Here is a 24213-nt window from a genome sequence, read left to right on the forward strand (position 1 = left end):
TGATGTGACCGTACTCTGGGAGGTGGCTGCCCATCGGCCCAGGGCAGCGCCAACCCCCCTTCTGTCCAGCTCCTTGATTATCTTTTCCCGTCAGCTCTGCCTCGAGGGACAGCCTCCAGCCCAGGATGGAAGGCAAGCAGCAGCTTATCTGCTCCAGCCTGGCCCGGGGGGAGCCCCGGCTCCTGGGGGCCTGGATAATGTGAACCAGGGAGACCAGAGAGATGGCTCCCACCCCCATCCTGGGAGCCTGGGAGGCCCCCTTGCTGCCCACAGTTTCCCAGTGGCTCCTCTGAGAGCAGGCCTGAGGCTTCTGGGCGGCAGCCAGATTCCTGCTGGGAGGGTGGGCTGTGGGAGGGATCTCTGGGCAGCCGCTACCGTTCTTCTATGTGTCCCATCCCCCATGTGGGGTGAGCCAGGCTCCTGCCTCCTCCAGCTTCCCTCCCACCCCGTGTCCAGAGTCTGCTGGCCCGTGTGAGACAAGAGTAATGGACGCAGCCAGGGCCTGACCCGAGAGTCTTGGCTCCCGGCCCAGCACTAGGAACTCTGTCCGTAAATATTTGGGGAGTGAATGCTGCCCGCTCCCCTCCGCACACAGCCGACTCTTGACTGCAACCCCACTAGGCTCGCGGGAGCAGGAGGCCTCCGCCTTGTGCATCCCTCTGCCTCTGAGCTGGGATCAGCATCAAGAATCAGCTGGGGGGCGCCTTGGTGGCTCAGTGGGTTAAAGCCTCTGCCTTCCGCTCAGGTCATGATCCCAGGGTCCTTGGATCGAACCCCGCATCGGGCTCTCTGCTCAGCGGGGAGCCTGCTTCCTCCTGTCTCTCTGCCTGCCTCTCTGCCTACTTGTGATCTCTGTCTGTCCAATCAATCAATCAATCAATCAATAAAACCTTTAAAAAAAAAAAAAGAATCAGCTGGGCCCTCAACAGGTCCGGTCACAGACAGGATCCCCATCTTCTTCGCTGCCCACAGTGGGACCACTTCAGCCATCCCCTGCCTCTGGGCTGGACAGAGTCTGCTCCAGCTGGGAGACCCCAAGCCTTCTCTCTTGGGTGCAGAATCCTTTGCTGATGGGCATTCTTTCTGAAATCTAGCTGCTGCCTTTCTGGGAGCCCTTGGCTTGGTATTGGGATGGAAATAAACCCCGTCTGGACTTTGGGAAATAAACTTTGGTCCTTATGCTGCTCTATTATGCCCCTTTCTGGAGAGCTGTCTGCCCATTGTCACCCTGGCTGGAAGGGCTGATATCTGGGCAGATGTCCTGGAACTCCTTGGGAGTCCCCTCCCCTGCCCCACCAGGAGCCTGGAGGGGGACACGCAGGGGGACCTCTCCACTTTCCTGCAGAGTCAGATTGAGAAAATGAGGATGTCTTTTGGAGGACATCTCTGGACAGCTCCCTCACTAGGCAGCTGGGAGTTTACCTGCCGCAGGGGGATGGCAACAGTGGTCTCGGGGTGCTCCCTGCCCACACTCCCAGGGATCCAGGAGAGGCTGTAGATGCGGGGCTGCCCGGGACTGGACCGTGGGACAGGAACGCTGGGGTCGTGGCTGGGAAGAAGGCAGCTGCGTGGGCTTTTCCAGTGTCGCTCCCTTGTCTAGAGCTCGCTATCAAACCTCATTTGGTGAGACTGCCTTGGCCCGCTGTCTCATTGTGTAATATTAGGCAAGTTACTGCAATGCTCTAGAGCTCAGTTTCCTCATCTGTAAAATGGGGGTAATAATAGTACCTGCTTCATGGGATTGTTTTAAGGAGCAGATGAGGGGAACTTAGCATGGGATAGAGTATACGCTAAGTATGCAATACATGTTAACCATTACGACTGAAGCTTTCAAGTCTTAAAAGCCAGGTTCCCCCATGTTCTCACAGCCCTGAGCTCTGGGTGTGCTTCTCATGGCCTGGAGGAGGGGGGACTATGCAGGAAATAAGGTACTCTGGGACAGGACCGGATCCTGCTCCAACCATGTTCTGATCAGGTCAACCTGCTCCTACCCTCTATTGCCCCCCACCGCCCCAGCTCCTCTAGGTCTCCAGATCTAGGTCTCTCCCAACCCCCTCCAGCCTTGCCAAGGCTGATGCCCAGCCCACTTCCAGGAAAAGGGACATAAACACAGCCAGGATGAATGAGAGCCCCCAGCATCCTCTCCGGAAGCGCCAGGGTGGTGGGGAGCTCCTGTCTGGGTCAGGGAGGGTCTGGGAATTCCTAGGGCTTGGGTGGGGGAACCCAGGGAGGAGGGAAGCACCCTTTCCAGGAGCCAAAGAGAGATGAGGCAGGGTGGCTCTACAACCACACCCCCCCCACACACACACACAACCAAGGTCACATTCAGACCCCTGCCCCCTGCCTGCACATTCAGCAGGTGTGAAGTGGTATCTCACTGCGGTTTTGATTTACATTTCCCTGATGACTAATAATGTTAAACATCGTCCTAAGTGCTTATTGGCCATTTGTGTATCTTCTTTAGAGAAAAGTCTATTTGGATGCTTTTAAACCATCTCTCTGGCACCAAGTCCCTAAGCTGTCCTTTCTCCTTCCATTCTCCCTACCGCCGCCGCCCGTTCTCCCTCAAAGCCCAGCTCTGGCCAGACCCTCTCCCACTGCGTGAACCTGCAATGGCTCCCCATTCCTTGTGGCCAGACTTCCCAAACTGTGTTCTGTGAAACGTGTTTTGGAAAAACCAAAGAGAAGTTCCTCTGAAAACGGTTCCATGGTAAACTATGGTCATCCTCTTGGGAAATGCTGCAAACTCAAAGACACCCCCAAGTTTGCCAACACATGTCGGCTCAAAGCTTTCCCCAAGCAAAAACTCCCCTCCCAGACCCAGAATTTCCTAAGTAAACATGACGATAGCTTCGCACCCTGCCTTATATTTTCCTTTTTACAGCTTTATTGAGATACAATTCACATGCCATACAACTCGGTCAAAGTGTACAGTTCAGTGGTTTTTAGAATATTCACAGTCAAGCAACCCTCACCGCAATTACTTTTGGAACGTCTTCTTTACCCCAAAAAGAAACCTCATACATGCCCTTTAGCCTCGTCCCCAGCCTGCACTCCCAACCCTCCCCCTGGACCCCAGGCAGCTACTAATGGGCTCTGTGTCTCCCTATTTGCCAATTCTGGACATTTCATATAAATGGAATCATACTATATATAGCCTTTCGTGCCTGGCTTCTTTTGCTCAACAAGATGTCTCCAAGGTTCGACCATACTGGAATGTGTATCATTTCATTCCTCTTTGTGGCCACATAACAGTCTGGTGTGTGGACATGACACATTTTGCTTGTCCATTCATCAGTTGATGGACATTTGGGTGAGTTTTACTTTGGGGCTATTATGAACAACACTGCTATGAACACCCGTGTACAAGCTTTTGCGGAAACGTGTGTGTTCGTTTCTCCTGGGTGTACGCCAGGGAGTGGAATTGCTGGACCAAAAGGTCACTCTATATTTAACTCTTTGAGAAAATGCCAGACTGTGTTTTGAGGCAATTGCATCATTTAACATCCCCACTGACGGTGCACGACGGCTCCGGATTCTCGGCGTCTTTACTGAAACTTACCTAGCTCTTTGGCTGTACCCATTCTTGTGAGCATGACGTGGTGTCTCCTTGTGGCTCTGACTTGCATTTCCCTAACGACTAGCATCTTCTTCTAGGCTTGTTGTCTCTCTCTATGCCTTGTTTGGAGAAATATCTATTCAAACCCTTTGCCCCTGTTTCAGCTGAATTCCTCATCCTTTACTATTGACTCTTAAGTGTCCCTTGTGTATTCTAATACTGATCTCTTATCAGATACATGATCTAGAACTATTTTATTCCATCCTAGGGATTATCTTTTTGCTTTCAAGAGGTGTCCTTTGAAGGACTTTGAGGTTTTATTCATTTTTTTAAAAGATTTTTATTTATTTATTTGACAGATAGAGATTACGAGTAAGCAGAGAGGCAGGCGGCGGGGGGGGGGGGGGGGGAAGCAGGCTCCCTGCTGAGCAGAGAGCCACATATGGGACTCCATCCCAGGACCCTAAGATCATGACCTGAGCTGAAGGCAGAGGATTAACCCACTGAACCACCCAGGTGCCCCAACTTTGAGGTTTTAAAGTATGAGGCACAGTGCCTTAGTCCCTTCTGGCTGCTGTGACAAAATACCATGGACTGGGAAGATTGTAAACAACGGACATTTGCGGCTTGAAGTTCTGGAGGCGGAAGGGGAAGCTCAGGGTGTGAGCATGGCAGGGTGAGGGCCCCCTTGCAGGGACAGATTTCTCCCTATATTCTCACATGAGGCTAGGGCTCTGTGGAGCCTCTTTTACAAGGGCACTAATCAGGCACCTGGGTGGCTCAGTGGCTTAACTGGCTGCCTCCCGCTGAGGTCAGGATCCCAGGGTCCTGGGATCGAGTCCCTCATCAGGCTCTCTGTTCAGTGGGGAGCCTGGTTCTCCCTCTGCCCCTGCCCCCACACTCATGCTCACTTGCTCTCCTTCTCTCACAAAAATAAAGAAAATAAAATCTTAGATGACAAATAAGGTACTAATCCCAATCCGTGAAGCTCTAGGCTCTCAACCTAATCACCTCCCAAAGACCCCACCTCCTAATATCACCACGCGGGGGATTAGCTTTTTAACATATGAATGTCAAGGCCAGGGATGAAAACATTCACACCTGGCACCGGGTTTCCCTATATTTTCTTTTGTTACTTGTGGTTTCAGGGTCCTCACATCAGAATCCATTCCCAAATCCAAGATGACAAAGACTTACCCCTGTGTTTTCTTTGGAGAAAACCTAGTTTCATAAGTTTAGTTCTTGCATTTAGATCTTTGATCCTTTTTGAGTTCATTTTTGTCTGTGATCTGAAGTAGGGGTCCAGCTTCATTCTTTCGCATGTGGACATCTAGTCCTCTCCGCCATTCCCCCTTGTATATATATATTTTTTAAGATTTTATTTATTTATTTGAGAGACAGTGAGAGCTGGAGAGAGAAGGGGAGAGAGTACACAAAAACAGGGAGGGAGAGAGAGAGAGAGGAGCCAGGAGCCTGATGCTGCCTGATCCCAGGACCCTGAGATCATGACCTGAGCCCAAGGAAGGCGCTTAACCAACTGAGCCACCCAAGCTCCCCCCACACCTCCCCTACCTCCCCTACCTCCCCTACCTATGTTTATAAAACATCCAGTAGCAGTTCATGGAACTCTGGGGGAGCATCAGTTAGGAAACGCCAATCTACAAGGTCAGATCCAAGTTTCCTAGCCTGACCAAAGCGCTTCACCATCTGCTCTCCAATTAGCTCTTTCCACCTTGTCTGGACTGGCCTCTTGCTACTCTTTAGACTCCTACTGGGTTTTCCTGCCTCTGTATCTAAGGACACACTGTTCCCATGCGTCCCCCCCCACCCCACCATAAGCCCTGCCCATACACACGCCACCATCTTTGCCTGCTGAAATTCATGCATCTCTAAGGAATAATATAGCTAACATTTGCTGGGCACCTGCTATGTACCATTTTTCTTTATTCACATTATCTCATTTAATTTTTACAATAACCCCATGGAGTATATACTCCTATTATCTCCCTCTTACAGATAAGGAAGTTGAAGTTCAACAGGAGTAAGGGACTTGCCCGAGGTTACTCAGTCAGCAGGTGACGGAGGGAGAATTTGAACCCAGGCCACCTTGCTTTTAACAAATCACCGCCCCCCCAACAGCCTTTGCTTATTACCGCCGCTCTGCTCACCACTTCATTAGTTCCCAAATATACTTACTGAACTGTACTATGTATTTCGCTGAAATAACAAGTTCGTGCGCGAGTCGAAGAATTAATAGACCTGCATTGTCAGAGTTGGAAGGGACCCAAGCTGTGATGGGCATTCCAGGATAACGACTTGATCTGATGGATAGGGAGGTTCTGAGACTCGTCCAGGGCCACGAGGCAGGGGTGGGGGGGTGGGGGCAGGAACTGGGTCAGGACCAAGTCTCTTCACCTCCATCCTGATGGTTTTGACGCCACACTTGCCGTCCTTCCTTTCAACACACATCTTTCCGAGTGCCTTATTTGCGCCCCGCCCCAGTCTGAGCTCCCGCTGAGGCAGACAACACAAGACCTCGAGGATCCTGCTCTGTGTCTCCTCCTGGGACCCGGTGGCAGCAGGGGGTGGGGGTGTGATGGTGGCTAAGGTCTGGTAGGGCTCCCCTCCGGGGCTTCAAGACCCTCCTGGCCATCCCTGGCCTCTGGCCCAGCTTTCTCTGTTCTCTTACAGAGAGCACCAGGAATGGGAGGCAGCCGTTGGCCAGGGGCACAGGGCGGGCCGGGAGGAAGGACCCCAGGTCCAGGTCATTTCCTGGCACCCTTGTTTGCCGCGTGCCCCTGGCTTCTGGTGGCTGTTTCCGCCCCGCCTACCGCCTCCCTGGATGCGTGGGCAGCTGGCCCAAGGCTGGAATTCTCCCACCATTCTCAGCTTGGACTGCCTCTAGGCTGAGCCCTCCCCTCAGAGCCCAGCAGATCAGGATTAGAATCTTGCTCCCCTCAACCGGTGCTGTGATCTTGCACATGTCACTTTGCCAGTCTGGGCCTTTGTTTTCTTCTGGAAAAGGGGATAATAGGACTGAGGTCACAGGCTTGTCATGAAGAATAAAGATCATATAGGGCTTAGCCCTGTGAGACTCCCAGTGAAAACGGCTATCCCTTTTCTCAGCCCAGTTCTCTCCATTTTCCTCCTCCAAGAAATCTTCCAGGATGCTCACTCTCCACTGTCTCCCCATCCCTGTCCCACCCTGGGAGCCCTGGGGAAGGCCAACTAGGCTCCTCGGGGTTGGGGGTGTTGTGATGGGGTTCCCTGCGTGCTGATACCTCCACTAGCTCTCAGGGGTTCACTTCCTGGACATAGAAATGTCCATGTCCCACAGGAATGGAGCCAAGAGGAACCCATAAGAAGCACTATGAGTTGTTTGATGGACCAGAGAAGATTCAATTTGATCCGTATCATTGACCTCCACTCCAAGCAGAGAACTGTAGCAGGAACTATGGGCAAGGTGGAGAGAGGGTCTGCGCTTGCTTTTCCTTGCTTTCCCTGGAGTCAGGGCTGTTGGGAGACAGAGAGCCACTGTCACCCCCTTCACCATCTTAATAAAAAAATAGCAGGGCGCCTGGGTGGCTCAGTGGGTTAAGCCGCTGCCTTCGGCTCAGGTCATGATCTCAGGGTCCTGGGATCGAGGCCCGCATCGGGCTCTCTGCTCGGCAGGGAGCCTGCTTCCCTCTCTCTCTCTCTCTGCCTGCCTCTCCGTCTACTTGTGATCTCTCTCTGTCAAATAAATAAATAAAATCTTTAAAAAAAATAGCATTTATTGGGGCACCTGGGTGGCTCAGTGGATTGGGCCTCTGCCTTCGGCTCAGGTCGTGATCTCAGGGTCCTGGAATCGAGCCCCATGTGGGACTCTCTGCTCAGCGGGGAGCCTGCTCCCCCCCTCCCGCCCCACCTGCCTCTCTGCCTACTTGTGATCTCTGTCAAATAAATAAATAAATAAATCTTTAAGAAAAAATAGCATTTATTGACCTATTCACTATGTTCAAGTGCTGCGCAATTCCTAATTACTCTCCACAATGACTGCACATTTAGCGCGTGGCTGTTCACTCCAGTGTGTGGTGGAGAGACTGAGTCACAGAGAGCTTAAGCAATTTTGCCCAAGCTAATAAGTGACACAATGGCCCAACGTGACAAGCACTCTACCTGAGGGAAAAACAGGGTTATCCTGGAACAGAAAACATCTGTGGAGGCCCAGGGAGCCTGGAAGACGGTAGACCTCAGTTGACTTTGACAGAAGGGGAGCTGTCAGTGGGCAGAAAGGCACTGCGGTCAGTGCTGGTTGCAGGTGGAGGGAGCACCCTGGACAAAGCTCTTGAGAAAGAGGTGAGCAGAATTTGAGGGGTGAAGATCTTCCCCTACCCCACGTCCCACAGGCTGAGGCCATGGGGAAAGAACGGGAGTGTGGAGGGCAAGGACCAAAGGTAAGCAGTGGTCTTGGAGGATCTCAAGCCCCAGGCTGAGCTGAGCAGCTGGTGTTTGAGGCTTGATTCTGCAAGCTGTCCAAGGTTTTGGGTTTTTTGTTTGTTTGTTTTTGTCTTTTTGCTTTTTAAGATTTTATTTATTTGTTTGAGAGAGAGAGAACAGGTGCATGAGTGGGCGCAGGGGAGGGCAGCAGAGGGAAAAGCAGACTCCCTGCTGAGCAGGGAGCCCAACTAGGTGCTCGATCCTGGGACCCCAAGATCACGACTTGAGCCAAAAGCAGATGCTTAACTGACTGAGCCACCCAGGTGCCCCCAAGGTTGGTTTTGAATAGGGTCAGGGTAGGAGAGCCTCTGAGCCAGGTAATGATTATTTCAGGGAAGAGAGGGGAAAGGTCTAGTGTCTGGCCCCATGCCCCATGTTCTCCAGATACGCTCTCACTCAGTCTCCCAGCTGTCCCCAGAGTTGGGCATGATCATCACCCTTTGCAAAGAAACTGAGGCTCAGAGGAGACCAAAAGTGAGTTAGAGGCCAATGCTCACAGGGGCAGCGGGTCCCCCTGCCTGGCACCCTGGCAGTGAGCGAGGGGGTACAGTGTTCTGAAGCCTAAAGTTGTCTACGGGAGTAGAGAGTAGAGAAGGCATAGAATGAATGAAGTGCAGGCCCCTGGGGTTGTAAATGGGGCCACCAAGAGAGCGAGAACAACAAGGGGGCTAGACAGAGCAAAGGACAGAGCTGGAGGACCTGGAGTCCCGGGTGCGGGTGGCAAGGGTCTGAGGGAGATGGTGCCCCAGGAACCATATCCAGAGACCCTGCTGTGACCCTGGCCTGACCACTAGGAGCCAGACTGCCGTGGCCCTGGTCAGGTCCAGGCTGAGGCTAGTGCTTCTGGGGAAAGGCCCCTAAGAACTTCCCTCTGCTGGTAGGTTTGGAGTGCACTACTCTGGGGTCCATCCTCTCTCCACCCCTGTCCTGGGGTCCCCGGCAGATGGCTGGGGCGTTCTGTGCCTCCACCTAGGAGTTCTTAGATGTCCTGCAGACTCACGAACCATCCCTGCCACTGACTTCTCCTCGAGTCCCCTGCACCATCTCCTGCCCCCACCTCACCCAAGCATCTCTCAGGTCCATGTCCATCTCTGCAATAGGGCAGGTCCTCACCCTTCCTCAGGTCCCTCCCTGCATCAGCCCCAGATGGATCTTTGGAACCCACAAAGGCTCTCAGCTCACTGCCAGGTGGGAACCTATCCGTTCCCTTCCGTTCCAAGGTCGGCACGCTGAAGCCTTTCGGGAGCATGTCCCTTCCAGCCTCTGTCCTTGTGATCGCTGCCCCGCTGCCTGGCCCATGGCATCTCCCAGGGTCCGTGCCCTTGTGTGCACCTGCTCATCCTCCCCTAGGCTGTAGCCCTGCTTTCCGTCCATCTGGCTCAGCGATCGAGCCTCCCAGCTACCATCAGGACGTTGCCCAGAGCAGTTCTGCCACTGAAGGAGTGAGTGGTCTTGATGTACCTGGCTCAGAGGCTCTCCTAACCTGACCCTATTCAAAACCAACCAAACCCAATGACTCTTTTCTTCAGAGGATCCCAGGACAAGGTGGGGAAGGGGAACTGCCGAGGGAAAAAGCCAGGACTCTAGGTGTTGTTTTGCAGGAAAGTGAAATCCCTTCCTCATTACCCTATCATGCCAACCCTTAACCAGGGAGGGCAGTGCCAGGGGTCTGTCTGGAACCCCTGCCTGCCCCTCCCACATCCATGAAGTTATTCTTTGTCCCAGCTCTGGCCTTTTCTCCCCCTCCCCCTACCTTCATGCTGCCTGAATCATTTCTCCCCCAGGGCGCTGGTTTCTGTGGGCGATGCTGTAATATCCTGCCATCTCCGCCAGGGAGCCCACGTGCTGCCCTGCCAGGTAGAGCTCCCCGCCTTCTCGTAGGAACCTTCAGGAGACAAGGCCTTAGGCTACAGGGAGGTTGCCTAATGGTGAGAATTTCTGTGATCCTGGCAGGAAAGGAGAGGGCCCTTAATAAAAAGGGGAATTTCTGCTACTTCCCAGATCAAGCTCCAGAGGGTGCCCTGCCTCGCACATCAGAGTGGGGAGCCTGAGAGCAGGGCCTCTGCTCCCCCAACCCCGCACCCTTCCTTGCCCACACCCCCACTGCCCTGTAGTCTGCTCCTTAGCTCATGGAAACCTGCAAGCAGATTGCAAATCAGGGGTATCTGGCCTCCCTGTCCCGCTGCAGCCTTCCACCGCAGGGGTGAGGTCCACAGAGAGGCCCCAGGGGGGTCGGGTGCTGGGAGGAGGAGCAAGGGCAGGGAGGAGGCTCCAACCTGTTCCTCAGGGCCCAGCTGGGTCCGGAGTGGGTGGGGAGGAGGAAGTGAGTCAGTGGGCCCAGCGATTCATGCCTCAGAATTCTGACTTTCCTTTTCAACCCACTGAGCCAAGACATTTGTCCCAACAGGATCCCAGGCTTGGGGAGGGGACAGGGACAAGAGGATATTTATGAGACAGAACTGGCCTTCCACTCACCTCTCCTGGGTTCTCTGTTTTAAGGCCATAAAGAACACGTGGCTGGTTGAATTCGGCTGGACATGCAGTGATTGAAGATCTCCTGTATCCAAGGGACTGTCATGGCTTCTGGAAACACAGCTGCCGTAAACGGTGACACAACGACCACGTCGTGAGCGACTTCTGGGCCCCAGTTCTATTTTCCCACAGACCTGTGAGTCCATAATCACAGGACAAGCCCAGACTAGAAGTCATTGTAAGGGCTGGAAGATTCGAGAGTGACTGCGGGTCGCCCCCTCTACCCCCCGACCATTGCCTCCCAAGCAGCAGCCCTAAAATACAAAGTGGTAAAGGTTTAGACTGTTTACATTTGAGAGCTCTCCAAATGTGGGGTCCAGATGAAAGCTTGGCCTCCCCCGAAGATGCCCTGCTTTATCTTTGACACGCCTGGGGCTCCCAGCTCTGGGCCGGTACACAGGGGCGTGTCAGTGACTGTTTGAGGCTGGCAGATTCCAAGGCAGGGATGGGGCATCTGCCTGAATGTATCTAGGTCGCAGGAGAAAGGAAATCTGATAAACCCATTCATGCTTCATTGCTCCTCCTTCCCTCCTCAGTAATTTGCATTTTCAACTCAGATCACAGATAGAGACCAGAGTCTTAATTCAACAGCAAAGATTTGGTCCACTTAGTTCCACAAATCTTAGGAGACTTGGGATACATGGGCTGCCGGCTGGGGAATAAGGAGATATTTCCTCCAGCCCTTTCATGGTGCAGATGGGGAAATCGAGGAAGAGAGTAACTTGCCCAAGGTGAGAGGGCTGAAGAGAGCCCATGCCCAAATCACAAGGCGCCTTAATTCTGCTCCATCTCTCTCTCCTCCAGCCGCCCATGCACAATCTGTCTGCACTCAGAGCTTCCTGTGAGGAGGGAGCTAGCAAGCGGAGTGGTCCGGGGCTCTGAGACAGCGATATGGGGGGTGGGTCCCCCAGAGGAAGGCTAACACAAACCTAGCAAGCATTGAATAAACTGAGTCACCTTGATAGAATCTTGACATTGGGGCACCTGGGTGGCTCAGTTGGTTAAGCGACTGCGTTAGGCTCAGGTCATGATCCTGGAGTCCTGGGATGGAGCCCCGCATCGGGCTCCCAGCTCCATGAGGAGTCTGCTTCTCCCTCTGACCTTCTCCCCTCTTGTGCTCTTTCTCTCTCTCTCAAATAAATAAATAAAATATTAAAAAAAAAGAATCTCGATGTTGTCATCATTGTGACTCATAAAACTTCACCCCAATCCAGACCCCAATACCTCTTCTTCTTTCTTCTCTCCCGAGGTTCTGTCCTACTAGTCCTTCCCTTCTCCCTTGTCCAGATACTCCTCCTCCAAGAAGCCTCCCTTCCTCCACGGCAGAACCCACAGTTGACCTGTTTTCACCGTCCCTGGCAGAAGCAGACAGACCCCACCCAAGGTTTTGCTTGATGTCAAGACTGATGACGTCACACACAGGCCAAGAGGGTATTAGAGAGTTTATTGTTTACATAATCGAGGTCTCTGGGGGAGAACAGGGCTGGCCTGTTGAGCAAGGTCTGAAATGGCTTGAGAGAGCAAGGAGAGGAGAAAGCCTCATTGTGGTTAGGGACTGAGATCAGGGTGAACATTTGTGCGGGAAAGGGGTTCAAATCCCCCGTGGCCACCAAAGAAGGGAACATGCCCCCCCCCCATGGGCTTTGTTATCAGTTTGTGCAGGTGTAGGGCACAGGGGGAGGAGTGGGGCTTATAAGCGTCAGCAGCTAAACATCAAAAAAAGGACTCTGATTCCTTCTCACGCATGTTATTCATGTGCCCTTGTTTCTCTCTGTCTACCTTTCTAGGTGGGCCCTTTTCCACGGAGAAGAGTTGCCATGACAAACTCAACTGAGGTTTGAGATCAGGCTGTGGATGGTATGTCACGAACCAGGGGACTTCAGACCATCGTCATGAACTTGAGGCTTCTCTTTCTGCCTCTCTCCAGCTCAGAGACCCTTCCAGTGTCCACATCTCCCTCCATCCCCGCTCCGTCTCCCCCAGATCTCCCTGACGGTCCCCCACATTCCTTCGCTCAAGCCCTCCCCCGCTCCCAGGCAGTCCTGCTCCCACTCCCACATTCCCTCAGGATACTCCCCTGGAATGGAAAAACCATCCCTCATCCCTTTCCTGCTCCCAGCCCTGGGATCGGACATACTGGTCATTCCTGTTTGGGATGGCCAAAGAGATAACGCCTGGCATAGAGCCCATCTGTCATCACAGGATTCTCAAAGCTGTTTCAGGTGGGACTCCTTGCCCACACAGAGCGTCTGCCCTGGCCCCTGCCCTCCTGGCCCCAAACATCTTCTCTTCTCCAGGAATAAGGCAGCTGTGACCCAGCAGCCAGCCCAAAGGAGAACAAGGTAACTGGTCAACCTCCACCCAGGTCAGTTTTCTGTTCCTTATTCCCAGATATCTCCTAACCCCTGCAGGCCATGGGCCACAAGGCAGACCATGGGGAGAGGCTGGGTGACTCTGGGAGTCACAGCTTGGGAACCTTAGAGAACACTGTTGTTGTAGTTGCTTTTGCTCTAATGCATCTGGTTGTGTGACCAACATCTGTCTGGGACTTGTCTCTTACAGATGCAGCTGTGGTGAGTAGCTTCCAGTCCTAGTTCTGCCCCCTCCCTCACTCTCACCCCCGTGAGCCATCTGAACTTGGACATTGGAAACCTTGGGTTTCCTCCTAAGTTAAATGAGGATGATAATCCTGACCTCATAGGGAAGATAGGAGGATGATATAGGAGTCTGCACGTGAAATGATTCATAAACTATAACGTTCAAGTTCCTGTCCAGGGTGTTAACATAATTTTGTACTCCGAGTCCTTCTTCCCTTCCTTAGGGAGGTGCCAAATGGTACAAGCTTCAGGTTCCCCCAAACCTAGACCTGCCCTGAGTATCATACCAATGATAATGATTAGCATAAGGGGTCAAGAAGGACTCCAAGGTCAGATAATCCAGAACTAAAATCCAAGCTGTGTGGTCTTCACCAAGTTGCTTAACCTCTCTGAACCTCGGGTTTCTCATCATAAAGCAGATAACCCTCAAAGATTGTAGTGAAGATTGAATCTAATAATCTCTGTAAGGCACTTAGCATAGTTTCTGCTGAGTGAGCACTTTCTTTTTTTTCTGAGCACTTCCTACACAGTAGTTTTCTTTTTATTATTATAAACTCTCAGAGACAGGGACTCTAAATCAAACTGCAAGAGAGTGAGGGCTGAAGGCTGAACTTCTGGGCCAAACAAAGTTCCTTCAGCCTGGAGAAAAGAATGTGCAGGGGAAGTGAGTCTCTGTGCTGCGGTATGAGAAATCTGAGTTCGATTCAAGAAAGTACATAGTTTCCTCTTGAAGTTCCCTTTCAGTTAGTTTCTTCTGAGGATGACTAGAGCTTTGGGTCCCGCCCACCTACCTCCACCTGGGGCCACCCACTACACACCTAGGGAGGCTGGCAACACTCAGGCTGAGCCTGGGTAGGAGGAGGAGACCTCTGCTGGGCTGGGCCCTGAAGGCAGGAGTGGACGAGACAGGGTTAGAGTCTAGGCCCCGCTCCCGGGCCACACAGTGCATTCTAAGGAGAAGGGACTCATTTCCACCCCGAATGGTTTATAAGGGATACCAGAAGGCGGAGCCTTTTGTGGGGAAGCGCTGTCTTGCGGTCCATCACAATTAGCAATGCTTGGTTAGTACGACTGCTGAATATCCGTCTGGCTTTGCGGAGGGACAGTATCCAGCCCGGATCAGGGTGGGTAGGGAGGGGCGGGCAAGAGAAACACATCCCGACAAGGACAGCGAAGGGCCTGGGTGCGAGGAAGAACGTCCAGAGACCGCCAACAGCCTCTCAGGGACTCACAGCGCTGCGGAGGCGAAGCCGGCTTTCCACCCAGAGGCGCGCGAATGTCGCCTCCCAGATGCGCCAACGCCGGGGTTCTCCAGCGGGCCCGCAGAGGTGGCCGCGCCAGGAAAGGCCTTTCCAGCAGCGGTAGCCGCCGGAGCAAAGCAGCCGGACAAATCCCACCCCCTGGCCCCGCCCGTCCAATCCATCTTGCTCGGGAGGTGACGCTCCCTAGGAGAAGCAAGGGGCGGAGAGGGGAAATCCAAGCCTTTGGGGGCTCCCGACAGGTGTTTGGGGGAGAGGGCGGAGCCTGGTTAGGGAGGATGAGGAGGGAGGGGCGGTGCTGCCCCTTTAAGAGGCGGTAGCGGAGCCGGGACCTTTTCTCTTTCCCCGGAAGGAAAGCGGAGCCCCGGCTGGGCGCGCAAGGTGGGGAGGTGCGGGCTTGGGCGTGGGGAGGCGGGGCACGCGCGGAGGGACCTCTCCCTCTCGTCTCTCTTGCGGTCGACCGGTCTGCGTTCCCAGATCCGCCGCCGAGCCGGGATCGAAGGCTACAGTGCGGCCAAGGGGGCGCGGCCGGGACGAGCTGGGGGCAGGGTGCCGGGGACGGGGGAGCCGGTGACCCGCCGGCCGGGCAGGCGGGAGAGTAGACCCGCGAACCTCGAAGAGGAGTCTGAGAGTGCAGACCCTGAGCGGACGTGAAACTGACCGGGGCTGGGGGCCAGAAACTTCTCAGCGCTGCGGGGCTCAGCAACGCAGCCCGCCCAAGTGCTCTCCAGTGGCGCGGGGAGCAGGTGAACAGGTCCTCACTCCCAGCTGCACGCCCTCACGCGCTCTCGCCCCGGCCCCCGCCCCCGCAGCCATGGCCCCCGGCCCCCGCCGCTCCGCCTGCGTCCCGCGCCGGATGCTCTGTGCGCTCGCCTTGATGGTGGCCGCCGGCGGCCGCGTCGCCTCCGCCTTCAACCTGGACACCCGATTCCTGGTGGTGAAGGAGGCCAAGAACCCGGGCAGCCTCTTCGGCTACTCGGTCGCCCTCCACCGGCAGACGGAGCGGCAGCAGCGCTACCTGTAAGTTGAGGTTGGTGGGGGGGTGGTGAGGGGCGTTGGGCGCGGGGAGAGAGTGTGTGTGCAGGGGTGCGGGTGGATCCAGAGCCGAGTCGCAGCGCGGCTTCCAGGCCCGCGAGGCGCGGGCTCTAGTGAACGGGTATTAAGCGGGGTGGGGGGAAACCTGGGCAGGCCTTCCCTACCCAGGTCTGGCGGGAAGCAGAGGGATTGGGTGTGGGATGGGGTCCGCAATCCCTGGCAAGTGCTGACCCAGCCAGAACCTGTCTAAACTCAGCCCCTCAGCCCTGTAAAGCTGTCTTGAAAGTAGAAGTGGGATCCCCGTTTCCTGAGCCTCCTCCCACGCCGTCGACCACGTACCTAATGTAGGAATACTTCTCTCCAGGGCTGGGACCTGGGGAAAACTGCAAGGTAAACACCCAGTGGATCCCTCTTCCCCCTTAACTGGGAAGAACCTGTGGCCCCTTATGTTTAAGCGCCAGGGCCTTGCCAGCCACACCCTCTGCAGATCCAGACTGGAGGGCCTTGCAGGCGCTGGGAGCTTGGTGCTTGGCGGGTGCAGGGTGAGGTGATGGGCGAGTCTGGGCCTTTGGAACTGTCCAGGAGCTTCCTCTGACCCCTTGAAGATGGGGAGGTAGAGGGAGCTGTCCCAACTCCTGCTTGCACTCCTGCCCCCCCAACCCACCCCCCACAGGGACGCCCTCCCACCAGACATCTTCCCTGCATTCCACAGATTCATGTTGAATCTTCAACCCCGAGTGTGTTTGTTTTGGTTTGAAGAGGGAAATGGTGTTTTTCTCCTCTGTTCGCCTTCCCCGACAGCTGTAAGGAGAAGGAGGGGGAACAGCTACCCATAGGGGAGAGGAGGGAAGGAGATTGCATCCAGCTGTTTGTGTTTCCTATTACCCCCCCCTCCCACGCCCCCCCCCCCTTGCCACTGCCACACTCCTGCCTAGAGGGCAAGTCTAGGTTTTAGAAGTTTCTCTGCCCTGGGCTCAGATGCTGAGGTTGGCAGCTGGGGAAAAAAGGCAGCTGGGAGAGGGGAGGCTACGGCAGAAGGGAAGGAGTTGGGACAGGTGAGGCAGGTCCCACCTACCTCTTTGGGCCGGGGAACCTATCAGACATCTACCCCTACCTGGTGTCTAGCTCCATGAGCAAGAGGACGGGGTTTCCTACAAGGTGTATTGAAAGCTTTCCCAGCTCTGGCTGGGGCCTGCAGAAACTTGAGGAAGCTTGGAATATCCAAAGTCCAAACTCTGCCTCAGTCTTGGCCTCTGCCCTGCTGGCCCAGCCCTGGCCCAGTCTACCTACCTACCTGGCCTCCATCTGGCTTTTGCAGAGGCTAAGGCCACCACACCCTTCCCAGCACAGCGCCAGCAACTGTGGGCTGCCCTTGACCAGCCCTTCATCTTTAGGAGACCCTGAAAGTGGCTATCAGCCCGAATTTCTGTTTGGCACTCTTTCTGCCCCAGCTCAGAAAAATATTTTTAGAATTCCTTTTTTTTTTTTTTAAAGATTTCATTTATTTATTTGAGAGAACAAGTGTGCATGAGCAGGGGGAGGGGCAGAGGGGAGAAGCAGGCTCCCCACAGAACAGGGAGCCGGATGTGGGACTGGATGCAAGGGCCTTGAGATCATGACGTGAGCTGAAGGCAGCTGCTTAACTGACTGAGCCACCCAGGTGCCCCAGATTTTTTTAGACTTCAATACTGAATCTGCATGATATAAGACAACACAGTGGAAAAAGAAGGTGGGGAAAACGAGAGTGAATAATGAAAATCTGGAGTAGATAATGGCCTCTGTAAACCCCACATCCAACCCCCTACCCGCTATGTGACCTTGAGCAAAATATTTCCCTTCTCGGGGCCAGTTTTCTCCAAAGAGAGGTTGGACCTGGATCTATGTCCTCCTTCCTGCCTCTGTTGGCCTATTAAGAGGCAAGCAGATGCTGGGGAGGGAAAAGAGGCCCCTAAGTCCCCCTGCCAGTTTCCAGTCTTGGATCTGTCGCTAACACCTGAATCTTAATGTCCCCACCTGTCAAGGGTGAGGGGAGGACAACATGCCTTCTTCATGAGGTGCCAGTGGGGCTGTAGTGAGACAGTGTGTATACATCACTTTGCATGTGCCTGTGTCTCCGGGGAGCAGCTCAGGGCTCCCATGCCCAAGCCAGGCCCTTGTACCCATGGGTCTCACCCTAGATGGCTGAGCAGAGGAGCTTTACTGTTCTTCGTGGGCAGCTAGAGATCACATTAGGCCTGCTGAAAGCCCAGAAGGTTCTAAAACTAATGAACTGTGGAGAGGCAGGTAATTCTAGAAGTTCTGGGCCATTCTCTCAAGTAGTGTGTCTCTCCCTGTGGTTCTCTATCTTGGCTCATCTCCTCCTCTCGCTGGATTCTGCCCCTTGGCCCTTTGGGAGGGCCAGCTGGGCCAGCTGGGCTAAGCTGCAGCCAGCTGTGTAGCCAGATGTGAACAGCTGTCTGAGCGCACAGCTTCGGGGAACCAACCAGTCAGGTATTATATTCTGTTAGCCTACGAGCCCTTTTGGAAAAGGGGGGAGGTCTCCTGGTCCTGAACAAACTCTTAGCCTCAGTTCACAGAAGGTCTGCAGGAGGTTTGGGCGGTGGGGGGGTTCCTGCCAATACTCGGAAAATCCTGCATCTGTGCGTCCTTCGGGGGTAGGGGGAAGGGAAGAGCACGGTTCTCATCCTGTTTTCAAAGAAGGCCTTATTCCAGAAATGGTTAAAACCCCAGGTCTTTATCTCGTTCCCATCGTCTTTATCTCTGGACCCGAGTTAGGGAACTCCCACATCGGAGTTCACCCCAACCCAGGCCCCGGCTTCCCTGTCGCCGGAAGTGCGGGTGAGGAAGAGGGCCAAGGACCAAGGTGCTTCGGGCTTCTGGGTAGGATGTGTGACGGGCCCTGGGGAAGCAGAGCAACCATTCCTCTGGGAGCTGGTCTCTGCCCCCCCGGCCCCCAGTACCTACTCTGTGGTTCCCTCCTGGGAATCCAGTTGTCCTGGTCCAGCGTGACCTTGTAGACTACAAAGATACTTCTGGAGCTCTCTCTCCCCTTTGCGCTTGCATGAACTTGAGGGTGTCTACGGAGCCTGGGGCGGGCATGGCTGTGCCTCTGGCTGATGAGGTCATATCTGAGGTAGGCAGGAACCGGGCTTACCTGCCGTGCTCTCCTAAAACATGTTTCCCTGGGCAGGGCAGGCACCTGGCAGCCTCCAAGGCTCGTGCTGGAGGAGATGGGCAGAACAGTTGTGGCTGCAGGCAGGCCTGCACCGTGGAGCGCCTTGTTCTTGGGCTCTCTCCAGCGACCCGCCCAGGACAAGGAGCTTTAAATGGGGCAGGAGGCAGGGGAAGCCTGACTTTGTAGAGAAAAAAATGAAAGGGGGTTGCCCCGAGCTAAGCTATGGAGGAAAATGTCTGTTGCAGCTGGAGGGATGGAGAATAGATAACAGGGAGAACCCCCCCCCCACACACACACACACCGCAGGGGATCAAAAAGGGAAAAGATACTAAGGAGCCAGCAAGAGTGAGAAGAAATGAGAAAAACAGCCTTGTTTGGGGCCAAGGCCTCTTTCTCCTGTCCTCTCTCATTCTCTCGCTTCCTCCAGCCTGTTGCTCTGGTTCTTGGGCTGAGTCACCAGGAGGGAGAGGGGGCTGGGTGGGCAGCGTCAAGGCGACGTAGGGAGGACGGAGAGGGCTGTTGTTCAGCTGCCACAGGAGCAGCCTCTAGGGAGATGGCTAATTCGGGCGGCACTTTGGGCACAGAGCTGGGACCCAGCATCCGAGGGCTGCCTGCACCTGCACCCCTGGTCTCAGTGCTGAAGCGGCGCCCCGTGCCACCCACCCGCCTCCCGGCCCAAGGGGGCAGGGAACCCTGAGCAGTGCGGCGCGGGGGCCTGTGGTCTCTCTGCTGGCCCGTTACCCTCCAGGTTAACCGGAAGCTTCTGAGGTGCCCCCCTGAATCGTACAGGCGGTTTCTCTGAGCATCACCCCACCCCAGTGCCCCCCAAGGAGGCTTCTTCTCTTTGGGGTGAGCCAGCCTGGTGCCTTGAATGCTCCTGGGCCCCATTCCCCAGCCTCCTCCACTTCTGCTGTTTTCGGCTTGGCCATTGCATTAGCTTTGAACCCTCCCCCACCACCCCCACCCCAGGAAGAATGATGGAATGGGGGGTGAGGAAGTGCTTTTATGCAACTTGGAGTTCAAGGGCTCCCCAGAGGCCAGGAGGGGCTGTCTGGCTGGAGCCAAAGACGAGGCTGAGGAGCTGTCAGAAAGCCCTTGAGAGGTCATTTCATCCATCCCCCCAGTCCCGGAGGGGCCCAGCCCGGCTCCAGGAGAGGGAAAGTCAGATCTCCTTTCTTCTGTGCTCTAAGAGCTGGGCAGAGCATCCTGCTGGCCTCCCTTCTGACAGCTGCGTGGAGTTGGACTCACTGGTGATCTGGGAGGGGTCAGCTTTTGGACCCACTGCTCTGGAGCAGCCCCAAAAGCAGGCAGCAGAGGGGCGTGTTTGCATTCTATTTTCCATTTCATTTCTGCACCAGGAAGACCTCTCCCACACCTGGCTGTGGCTTGAGGGATCTGGACCTGACCCTCTGCACAGGCCTTCCCCCATCCAACTCCCAGTCCCCTGGCCGGGGACCCATTGGATCCTGGGCTGGGAGCCAGAGAGCCTTAAAGGGCCTCTGAGCAGGCCAAGTAGGAGCTAAAAATACCCCAGGAGGGTTAGAGGGGGGCTCCCCATGGAATCTCTGGGGAGGGAGGGGCCTGGGATGTGGGGCTGGAATTTAGGGCACCCGCCCTGCCCCACCGCCCATCAGTGGGCACAAGGCTGGGGCAGGGTGACGGCTGAGTGAGTATGGACGGCAAACGGATTGATTTCAGTCCCAAATGCTACTCATGGCTGGCTTTCCCTGAGCGGTACCCCAGGAGGCTAAGAGGAAGGGTCCCTCAGCCCACTACCTCTGAGATGAACAGAGCTGGGAAGTCATGATTACCCTGCTCCCCAGCCACCCCATGTCTCCACAGCTTGGTCCCCCCTGCCACCCAGCCTGATGCTGGGGGACAGCAACACTTCCACTGCGTGTCCCACCCTGGAATGCAGCTTGGGCTCCCGAGGGACACCTTGCCCCCTGAGGCCTGGACCTACCTCTTCAAGTTCATTGTAGCCAGTGCCCTCCCCCCCCACCCAGTGATTCTCCCATCATGGGAGGACTCCTAGGTCCCATCCTCAGCTCCCTCTAAACAGCCAGTCTGCTCTTTGCCCTCTGTTCCAGACTCCCTAACCAGGTGAGGCAAAAGCTCCTGCATGCTTGGAGGAACACCTGGGGGTGACGGAAGTCCAGTCCCTGATGCCCCCAGAAGTCGGACTAAGTGCTCACATTGGCCATGACGTCATAGTCCAAAAGCCCTTCTGAAGCATGGACCCGTTTGTTCCCCTCAACAACCCTGGAAGTTGGTGGGACAGCCGTGGTCCCCATTTCACAGAAGAAGCACTCACAGCTCAGAGAGGGAAAAGAAACGTCCCTCCCGAGGAAGAACCAGACCCTTCAGTTCTTTTCCTACAGGCTGAGACGTTTCCTTTTCCTCGGGCTTTTGCCTCCCTCTCTCACCTGGCAGTCACTAGGGGGCGGGGGGACCTGGGTGGTCAGGCAGTGGACTCACCAGGCACCCTGTCCAGGCCAGACAAAGGGTGACTAATTGGGCCCAGGCTGCCACCCTGGCGCCCTGCCAGCCCTCCTGCCCGCCCCTCCTAGCGCTGCTCTGCTTGGAGAAGCTGCACCCCTGCCCCCAGGGACACTTCTCAGCTGAGGTTGGAGTGGAGAAGTGAGGTGCAGGCAGAGGTCCCACCCCCTTCCCAGCACCCTCAGGCAGTGCATTCCTGACAGCCAGTGGGCGGAGGCACCCCAGGTCCCAGCATGCCCAGGCCCAGCCCTGCCCACTCCCCCGGCTGCCCTCACTCATGGGTCCCAGGCAGGAGCTGTGGGCGGGGATGTTGCTGTGCTCCTCCAGACTCTGGCAGGTAGCCCGGAGCCCAGTTCTGAGCTGGGAGCCTCGGGATGATGGTGGTGCCGGGGCCAGACAGAGGGGTACCTAGGAGGTGCCTGCCACCCAGAAGGCTGTGTCCGTCGGGATCCGGGAGGCCATCCAGGCAGAATGTCCACAGGCTATAGACAGGGAGGTGATGATCAGGGAGCAAAGGGGGTAGAGCCGTCTTGACCTGAGGTGCACAGTATTTGTTAAATAGGCTGGTTCTGGGGTTCCACCTCCAGGTTCAATTCTGATGGTCTTCCGTAAGCTGAGGAGTTTGCCAGTTTTTAACAAATCGGCCAGGGATTCCTTTCCTTTCCTTTCCTTTCCTTTCCTTTCCTTTCCTTTCCTTTCCTTTCCTTTTTCCTTCTTTCTTTCCTTTCCTTCTTTCTTTCCTTCTTTCTTTCTTTCTTTTTTTAAGATTTGATTTATTTATTTGACCGAAAGAGAGAGAGACAGCAAGAGAGGGAACACAAGCAGGGGGAGTGGGAGAGGGAGAAGCAGGCTTCCCGTGGAGCAGGGGGCCCGATGTGGAGCTCGATCCCGGGACCCTGGGATCATGACCTGAGCTGAAGGCAGACACTTAACCAGCTGAGCCACCCAGGAACCCCTGGCCAGGGATTTCTGATGCTGGTGGGCCAAAGACCATCTTCTGAGATACTGCTTCCAGGCTGATCTGCCTTCCTGTCCTCTAGCCACCTGTCTGCAATGGGATGTGTGACCAGGGCCCTAAGCACCCTTCTAGGAACTTGCAGTCGGTGTCCCCAAAGATGGGTCCTGGGCATGCTGGGGGCAATCCCCGCTCTCAGGCCCACCTGCCAAGAACTCAGCCCTGCGGCCCCATTGTCCACAAAGTGTCAGGTGCCCATCCCCTCGTAGCTTGTATGCCTGTCTCTAGGGGGTGGTAGTGCCGTGCGGCAGCGGGCAGGGATAGACATCACCCAGGTCGCTTAGGGGCCTTGCTGACCCCAGCTCACCTGGCTCTGCTTTCAGGGACACTCCCTGCATCCAGTGTCACCTTTCAGTGCTAGCCCCTGGGCCCGAGTCCTCATATAATTTAGAGAGGAAGGACTGATGCCTCCTGAGTCCTCTCCTGCAGCCCCTACCCCCCACCGGAAGTTGAAACCTGCACCAGGATTCCCCCAGTCATTCTCTCTTCCGGTCTACCTTTACCTCAGAGGCCAAAGCACCCCTTCCAAAACCCAGATCTGATCATGTCACTGCCTTGCTTGAAACCCCCTTCCCACCCTGCCCCCCACCATGTTCCTGGCTCCCACCACACTTAGGGCTGTGCGGATCCTGAGTCACACTGCTTGTTCATGCTTCCTGGCCCTCGTGCAGGTCATACCTTTGCCTACTGTGCCCTTCCTCCCTTTCTCCTGGTGAGCCCTGGCCGTCCTCAGACTCAGTCCTGTCCCCTGTCTGTGAGCCTCCTGCACTACTCCGCATGCTGCTGCCTCTGGGCTGGTTTGTGCCCTGCTTTCCTCTTTGGAGGCACTGACTGCAGATGTCTGTTTTCTTGCCTCTCCTGCGCTAGCCGCTCCTGGAGGACCAGGGCTGGGATCGATTCATCTCCTGACCCTAGAGCCCGGCACACAGCCTGGCACTGGTACACAGCAGGTGCTCAGCAAACATGTTGAACAGAAAGTTGTTCAAAGCACACTTTGGGGAGTCTGAGCCCAGGCCCGCCAACCTCATTGGATCCTCCCTACCCAGGCTTCTGGCTGGTGCTCCCCGGGACCTCGCCCTGCCTGATGGCTACACCAACCGGACCGGCGCCGTGTACCTGTGCCCTCTCACTGCCGACAAGGACGACTGTGAGCGGATGGACATCTCAGAGAAAAGTGAGGGGAGGGCGCTGGGGGGTCAGCACTGGGGCAGGCGTCCGGTGGAGGGGGTAGCATGGAGGGTGACCTGGAGGAGCTATCCAGCTTAACTGGGCGGTTTCCACTCCCTTCTTTTCCCTCTGGGAGGAGGGAGCGCTAGAGGAAAATGGGACCACGTGGCATCTGTGGAGCTGAGATTAATGGCGGGTTGGAGAAGGGCATAGGGAGGGTGGCCTGCAGGAGCGGAGGGCCAGGAAGACCAACTCCTACCCTCTAGAGGCTCTGAGCACTGGGAGGACAGGCGCCCCCGCTCATGATCCCTCCCATGCCCACAGGTGACCCTGACCATCACATTATTGAGGACATGTGGCTCGGGGTGACAGTGGCCAGCCAGGGCCCTGCAGGCAGAGTCTTGGTAAGTGGGCCTTCACTGTCAGCTCCCCCCAAGCCAGTCCTCTCCTTCATCTCCCAGGAGCTGGTGGGGGAATCAGAGGGCAGGAGAGGGGTCTTCGGTGAGTGAGCTGGGACCTTGCAGATGTCCATTTCTGTGGCTGGATGTCTCCACGGTCCTGAGTGCCTCCTCCATCTGTACTTCTGGCATGCTTCCAGGGCCTGGCAGGGCCTGGGTCCTATCTGAATCACCCACTTCCTACCCCCCCACCCCCTCCCAGGGTGCTCACCCTGCGTGGGAACGAGCTGAGGGAACTGTGAGGAGGAAAGGGCAGAGAGAGCCTGGGGCAGTGCGGCCTGGGCCCTCTCCTTCCTGACAGGCTGGCTGGCGGAAGAGGCACAGCCCTGCTGACCCCAGCTCACCCCTGGGGGCTTGGGGGCCACTCCCTGCTGTCACTTGTCACTTCCTGGCTGCCTTCTTCAGTGTTGGCCCCTGGGGTCTCAATTTCTGAATCCC

At 55.6% G+C, this 24213-nt stretch overlaps 1 protein-coding gene and 2 long non-coding RNA genes across 6 annotated transcripts in view; 2 read left to right on the plus strand and 1 right to left on the minus strand.

The window, feature by feature from the left end:
• Window positions 1-5359: 5359 nt before the first annotated feature.
• Window positions 5360-10650, minus strand: LOC125087606 (uncharacterized). 2 transcript variants are annotated; one of them, XR_007123459.1, is made up of 3 exons: window positions 10514-10650; window positions 6981-7072; window positions 5360-6574 (listed from the first exon to the last, which is right to left on the minus strand). It is a non-coding gene; the product is annotated as an uncharacterized LOC125087606 (long non-coding RNA). The 2 variants fall into 2 exon arrangements; XR_007123460.1 differs by having other exon boundaries at window positions 6981-7112; window positions 10514-10583.
• Window positions 7614-11649, plus strand: LOC125087605 (uncharacterized). 2 transcript variants are annotated; one of them, XR_007123458.1, is made up of 3 exons: window positions 7614-7897; window positions 10538-10706; window positions 11375-11649. It is a non-coding gene; the product is annotated as an uncharacterized LOC125087605 (long non-coding RNA). The 2 variants fall into 2 exon arrangements; XR_007123457.1 differs by lacking the exon at window positions 11375-11649 and adding an exon at window positions 9823-9895 and having other exon boundaries at window positions 10538-10669.
• Window positions 11650-14676: 3027 nt separating this feature from the next.
• Window positions 14677-24213, plus strand: part of ITGA3 (integrin subunit alpha 3) — a 28444-nt gene continuing 18907 nt past the window's right edge. Inside the window, exons 1-4 of one of the 2 annotated variants that reach the window (XM_047708077.1) lie at window positions 14677-14807; window positions 15239-15446; window positions 23197-23324; window positions 23642-23721. In XM_047708077.1, the coding sequence (XP_047564033.1) occupies window positions 15241-15446; window positions 23197-23324; window positions 23642-23721 (414 nt within the window). In that variant the 5' untranslated portion in view covers window positions 14677-14807; window positions 15239-15240. The other variant, XM_047708078.1, reaches the window with a different exon arrangement.

This window comes from Lutra lutra, chromosome 16, assembly GCF_902655055.1.
Source record: "Lutra lutra chromosome 16, mLutLut1.2, whole genome shotgun sequence".
Classification (NCBI taxonomy): Eukaryota; Metazoa; Chordata; class Mammalia; order Carnivora; family Mustelidae; genus Lutra; species Lutra lutra.